Source organism: Castanea sativa, chromosome 5 (assembly GCF_040712315.1).
Source record: "Castanea sativa cultivar Marrone di Chiusa Pesio chromosome 5, ASM4071231v1".
Classification (NCBI taxonomy): domain Eukaryota; kingdom Viridiplantae; phylum Streptophyta; class Magnoliopsida; order Fagales; family Fagaceae; genus Castanea; species Castanea sativa.
The window spans coordinates 7,711,380-7,718,112 of NC_134017.1; the positions used below are offsets into that span (position 1 = coordinate 7,711,380).

General features: G+C 35.3%; 1 protein-coding gene across 3 annotated transcripts; it reads right to left on the bottom strand.

Moving 5' to 3' along the window:
- Positions 1 to 205: 205 nt before the first annotated feature.
- On the bottom strand, positions 206 to 6,733 carry LOC142637430 (uncharacterized). Of its 3 annotated transcripts, XR_012844636.1 has the most exons (6): positions 6,629 to 6,733; positions 6,230 to 6,324; positions 5,080 to 5,354; positions 1,271 to 1,310; positions 766 to 969; positions 206 to 530 (listed from the first exon to the last, which is right to left on the bottom strand). XR_012844636.1 is itself a non-coding variant. In XM_075811708.1 (5 exons), the coding sequence occupies exons 1-5, from the start codon at positions 6,656 to 6,658 to the stop codon at positions 909 to 911; spliced, it is 501 nt and encodes a 166-aa protein (XP_075667823.1). In that variant the 5' UTR covers positions 6,659 to 6,733; the 3' UTR covers positions 622 to 908. The 3 variants fall into 3 exon arrangements, 2 of the variants coding, with proteins under 2 accessions (XP_075667823.1, XP_075667822.1); XM_075811708.1 differs by lacking the exon at positions 206 to 530 and having other exon boundaries at positions 622 to 969; XM_075811707.1 differs by lacking the exons at positions 206 to 530; positions 1,271 to 1,310 and having other exon boundaries at positions 778 to 969; positions 6,629 to 6,727.

The window sequence follows — 6,733 nt, forward strand, 5'->3', positions numbered from 1 at the left end:
TAATCTGTTTCATTTTGTTCATGAATATTTTATGATAAAATCAGAATGAAATAAGATCAAGAAGTTTTCTTTTGTAAACAGTGCATGAACCAGTGTCACCAAATTGCAATATTCAATAATATAGTGATGTGAGTATTAGCAGCATGACTCTCTAGGCATCAAGCTTAACTTCAATTCAAATAACGCCATGTCAAAATTATAAGAATTCATGTCAAGCCCACCTCTTTGATATTCAATAAGTAAATCCTCCAATGGAATTAAAGCCTACAACATGAGGTGAGAAATTATGCTACGCATTGTATTTGAAAAAAAAAAGTGTACTCTACGCCACCTATTTGATGCATTATGTATATGAGAAACAATTTCTACTGTCATAGAACAACTTTGGTTCTATTGAGGGTATTCCCATGAGTTCCCTCTTTGTCCACTTCAAATATCTCTAAACAAAGTCAAATAGTAGCATAGTAGTAATGGTATTCTTTATGGTGATTTATCCGTAGTCGAAACCCATCTTCCCCTCCACTATCTACCTATCAAAAAAGGTTTCAAAACATTAAAACAAAGTCTGAATTTATAAATGAACTTTATTTCAAACGCAATGGGCTAACTACAAATATAGACTGAAGTTAAAGACAATCTATATTTGTGAAATAAAATCCAAATGACTATCACATTAGCTACGAATTAAATCATACATTCAAAGTAGGTAACTGCTACATTAACATGAACCAACCAATATTAAGGACATAATACTTGAAATAATACCTTTTAGGTAGATAATGATGCCTTTTTCACTTGCAAAAGCAAACTCTTGCCTTTCTAGACAACCAATTCATCTGTATCACTATAGTCACATACATCCAATCTTTAATGTCATCAGCAAATCTGAAAAAGCATGCCTCCAAGTCCTACTGAAGAAGAAAGCTCCACAAATTGCCCAAAAACCAGTTGTGAATCCAACTCCCATACCTAAATAGAAGCTGGAATTTTTAGAGTCATCTTCAGCACTGCCTAGCATAAAATCAATTTAAGTATGCCCAAGAAATAGTTTTCCTTGAATATGCCTTCCATAAAATCAACTTGAAAATCCCCAAGAAATCTTCCCCTCCCCTCCCCTCCCCTCCCCCACCTTTGAAGGTGACCATCCCATTTCCCACACTTTGCTGCCCAATTGTAGATTTCTTTTGCCAATACTTCAATTCAAAAGTGATTGGATGTTAACATTAACTCTACTTGAATAACTTTAAACTTTTTAAAATAAAACACTCACTGGACCAAGCTATCTGTTTCAATTTCATTTGTTGAGGTACCTGCATTAAAAGCATAGGATGAATAAAGTCTTTCATGGACCAAAAGGAAAGGTTTTTGTCAACAATTACCCTGAGGGTACAAGGCATTGCTTGACTATGTCATGAAAATTCTAAACATCTTGGCCAAACATGGCATTGCTTGACCATGTTAATAGTGGCATGTGTAAAAACAGTTGATTGTTAGACAATTTGACGAAAGCTAACCATGAAACAATAACTGATAAAATACAAGCAGTTCAAGTATTATTAAAGCCAGCAAGGTCAATAAGAAAAAATCAAATGAAACAGTCAAAATCAGACAACTGAAATGTCAAGAAAAATGAAGAAGATAGAGGTGATGCATAATCATGCATATCAAACTATTTCTGAACTTTTTAGTTTTACGCACCAAGCGCCGCAGTCAAGGCACAGAAATGTTACCACCAATGGAAACCTATGGTCTTTCTCAATTGCAGGACAAGCAACTCAGCAGATGATAACGATACAAATTTCATGCTTCAGATGTTTCCCTATAATACCAAAGTTATCCAAACTCAAAATGTGTATGTGTGTGTGAAAGTATACACACAAGTACATTAGACAAATCTGATTGTCTAGCAGTCAAATCTGGGTACAGAATCACTTTGAATTTGATTCCAGTACACAGAATATGATATGGGGTACTGCTTATATGCTCAGATATAACGAGTTCCGTAACAATCAAACATACTTGACGTCTGTGTATAGCGGAACTGGTACTGAGGTTGAAGCCCTCTCATCCAACCTCTGACGTGGCAAGGGTTTTTTTATTGCAGTATCGGGAAATATAGTCAGCAACAGACAAAAGTTTGAGACATTATTCATATATTAAAAACAGTATCAATTAGCTCTTGCCACATAAGGAGATTGAACAGGAGGACTTAAGTGGCTTTTGTACTTCGAGAGATATCGACCCTTTTTGTTCCCTACCTGGATTTTACTAGTAATTTTTCTTTTATCATCTAACACATATCCAGGCATTTGTAAGCCAGCAACACAGCATCCAAATATTAAAATGAGAGTTGAACATGATCTAGCAATTTATTGAAAAAAATGAATCTTGATTGCTAAATGTTTTACCTCCCATCCAACAATTTCCAATCAAGGCCCTGAAGAATATCTAACAAAACTGAGAACTTAATACAAACTCTTTTAATCAACACAAATAATGTTACGTTCTTGATGCTGCCATGGAAGATTAAGTTGTTATCACTTCACAAGTTCGGCTGTTCAAGATTTATTTTATGAGGCCATGTGCCAAGTCCAATCAAAGTAAAAGTGGGGTTTTAAATGTCTAGTTATATGTGTCCTAAGATTGAAACAGTTTTTATTTGGGTTTTTATTCAACAAGTTCTGGTCAATTTTGTAATTAGGGGCAGAAGTGAATTTAGGGTTTTTTATTTTATTTTATTATCTAGAATTTTCTAGGAGATCATAACTATCTTAGGTTCTATTTCCTTTGAGTCCAAGTTAGTCTTTTACATGTTGGCCTTATTGTTTATTTTCTCTCTCCTTGTTCTCTCCTTTCTTCTTCTCTTTCTTATGGTACTGTTCATACTCATACAGGCCATACCATAAATTTCTCTCTTTTCCTTCTTCATTATATCCCAAACCTATGAAGAACGGGTGCGTTTCCAGATTCGGGTGCGGGTACGGGTGTGGGTGCGGGACTCGGCAATTTTTGAAAAAATAGGGGGTGGGTGTGGCGGGGTGCGGCAATTAATTTTTTTTTTTAATATATTGCTAAGCATGCTTTTTTATATAATAATAATAATAGAAAACTCATATAATTATAATAATAATAATAATAATAGAAAAATAAATAGATAGTAATAAGTACACAAAAGTTTTTGACAGTTGAATTATTGATAGAAGTATTAAAATAGTGAGACTTCTCATAAATAAATTAAAAAAAAAATGCAGCTTAATGGCTTACGTATTTGGTTAGCCTAAAAACAAAATAAAGGATATATGTAGCAAATATTAAAATATGTATAGCTTCCTATTAAAAAAAAAAAGAGAGAGAGGAAAAGATGTGGCTCTCACGTGTTTGGTCAGAGAGCCACAACAAACAAAAAAAAGAGCTTTTAAGTTGTTCTTATCAAAAAAGAGAAACAGAGCTCTTCCAAGAAGAAAAAAAGAAACAGATTAGAAGACGAAGCAAAGAAGAGGCAGCGAAGAAGACGGAGAAGTAAAGATACGATTTCAATCCACGGCGACAGCGGCGTATCAACATCCAGTCCAGTCCACCGGTATTTTCAGTTTATGTTTTTTCCCTCACTGGCCGATTTCCTTTTTCCGGCCAAAACACACCAATATTCGGCCAATACGATCTGATTCGGCCCAAATCGGCCTGGTTTGGCGCGAATCGGCGTGAATTTGGAAACAAAAAAAAAAAAAAAAAAAAAAAAATCAGACGCGGCACCGACACGCAAGCAGCCGCGTCGGTGGCCACACCCCGCGTCGGACTCCAGTGCGGCACCCTCCCAGCCGCGTCGATGCTTCCTAGTCCCAAACCCTAAGTAAAGCCCTTCCTCTTGCCTATCAACACCATAACTCCGCACACATTTTCTCTATCAAATCACCATAAAAAACTCATCAAACCCTTGCCAAGTTTGAGTCTTCACCTTTTCTTCTACAACTTCATACCCTAGATCTATTAATCCTCCCAAACTTAACCCATTGAAAGCACCTATATACAAATTCCCAATTTAGGTTACAAACTGGTTGAGATTACTTGTTTTGCTGTAATAAGGCAAGCAAAGCTAGGAACAAATACTCTTATTTAGAGTTTTAACTTCAATGAAATGGAGCCAAGAGATATTCTAGAAGGTTTTAACAGCATGCAAGAAATCTTTTTATTTTTTATTGGTAAGTTACACGTGGGTAAAAGAGGAGGAGAATACTCATAGCAACATTGAAAAAGAAATCTAGCAACTAGAGCATACCATCATTCCAAAAATATAATATCAAGAACTACCAATGACTCACGTCACAAACAAAAAAAAACATGATTTCAAGAAAGACCTTATAGAAGTACTAATGTTTGAATCCTACCAATTGACTTTTGCCAATCAACTCTAGCTCAACTGGCACCTCCTCCCTTTGCAAGTGCTAGATGGAGGGTGAGATCGGGGGTTCAAGACCCACTAGATGCATGTGTAACTTACCATAAGAAAAAGACCTTATAGAAGCTAGAGATAATGGATAGAGCATTAGATACACCAACAGACTCCCAATCAATACTCTGGAAATAGTGATTCAATACTTCTTGAAGATGCCATCCAATCAACTTCAAGCATCTTCAAGGCATCTTCCCCTCACCTCCCCTACCCTCAAGGCCACCACCCTGTTTCCTCCATTTTGCTGCCTGATTCTTAATTTTTTAAAATGAATGGGTGTTGACTTGAACTCTACACGAATAACTTTAAACTTATTAAATAACTATATTTGTTTAAAGAAACTAGTAAAGAAGTTAAGGTAATTAATGGAACAAATCAAAATATCACTCCTTCAAACAAGATAATCACACTGAGTACACCCCGCTGTACTTGGTTTGTTTTTTTTTTTAAATAAAATTTATTGTTACTTATCCAAAAAAGAAAAATCAAGATAATCCCACTACCGCAAACATAGAAAGGATAAGTCACAAGAAAACTCAACAATTTGAACATCTCAAGCCACAATCATGCAATTTTAAGCACATAATGCAACATTGGAAAAATTTTTTGGATTGCAAACAGAATCTTACCAGGACGTTCAGTAGGTTGGTCATGCCTGCCAACAGCAAAACCAAGGCCACTCTGACAAGGAGCAGCTGTTGGTTGTGGAGGCAATTCGTGTGCCTCACCTATCCTTTTAGAATTAGGAAGAAGAATTTCATCCATATACATGGAGAAACTTTTAATCTGAGCATGGATGTTTTCTTGGACTAGCTTCTGTTGATTAGCAAGAGAGGCTTTACTAGCCATTTCAATGATCTCCTCTGCATCTGCCTCCCCAGCATCCCTTCCCAAACGGTTGTAGCTGGATGTTTAAGTCTTTCATGAGAAAAAATTTGAGATTAAAGGACACCCAATGAAGTTGAACACTGAGTGACAAAGGAAGCATAAATTCACACGAAGCAAAGTGGCAAAGTAGGGAACAAACAAAATAGCATCTACACAAAATGCAATAGAAATTATTTAAATGTTCACTTTTGGCTTAATCAATCAAAAAGTTAAAAGAAATTTATCTTTTGCTGAAGCACTCGACATTGATGCACAAGATCTAAGAAGCTAAAATTTGGATAGAAGTGAGGCAAACATAAAGATCAAGTTATGTCAAGAAGTAATAAATAATATAGCTATAGTAACAACTAAAGCAGAATGAGATGTCATGGACAGCTAAAAATAAAATGCAGAGAAAGAGTTCATCGTCCAATGATTAAAGGCACTGCAAGGACAATTAGATCTGACACAATTATACCAATTGATAGGGTTGGAATCTAAGTCTCTACTCCCTTTTAAAAAAAAAATATTGGTAAGTTACACACCCAGCAAGTTTTGAATCCAAAAACTTACCCTTAATCCCATTTTATGGGAGGAGGAAATGTCATTTGAGGTACAGCTCATTGTTATGGTAAATTTTTTCTAATTAATTTGACCATAGCATCTACTCCACAACAGTTACTACTTCAACCAAAAGCATGTTTATCGACAAAATTGAGGAAAATAATTCACTCAAGAGGTTTATTAAAACCAATCAAATGGTCTAAACTCTACACTACAATATGCTACCTATATTTGCACATTAACACAAACAACAGCATTACTGAAACTAGCCAGTAGACACATACAATTCATGTTTAAAGGTAATACATGAGAGATAGTTAAATTAACAAATTCACAGTCACAACTGACCTGGTATATAGAAACAATCTATTTATGTCTGCTTCAAATTGTAACTGTCTTGGATCCCTAGCAAAAGTAGGACTTTTCGCAAGAGTTTTCACAACCTGTAAATACCCATTTACAAAAGAGCAAAAGGGTCATTCAAAAAAGACCATAAAAGAAGAAAACAAAGGCATAAATGAAACAAAGTTTTAATCTTTATGACAAACTGATCTGGGTTTGCACTAAGAACAAAAACCCATATCAGATTAGTTCAATAACAGTCATAGATTGTGTTCAATCGAGTAGAACTTAATGGAAAAGTGAAAACCCATTTTTACTAGTGAGAAATGGAGAACAGTATTTTCAGTAGAAGTGTAAAACTAAAACCACAAAGAGAGAAAGAAAGAGAGAGAAAGAGAGAGAGACCTCTTGGAATTTGTTGAATAGAAAAGCCATGGTGAATTGAATCGATGAGTACAGAAAGCAATCTTTTTGGTTCAGTGAGCTGAACTCTGTGAAATTGACTGCAAG

Coding starts and splice junctions, on each gene's coding strand:
- LOC142637430 (XM_075811707.1), bottom strand. CDS start 6,658: ATGGCTTTTCTATTCAACAAATTCCAAGAG. Junction 5,355..6,229: donor AGATTGTTTCTATATACCAG/GTCAGTTGTGAC, acceptor TTAAACATCCAG/CTACAACCGTTTGGGAAGGG. Junction 970..5,079: donor CCAACCTACTGAACGTCCTG/GTAAGATTCTGT, acceptor GCTTCTATTTAG/GTATGGGAGTTGGATTCACA.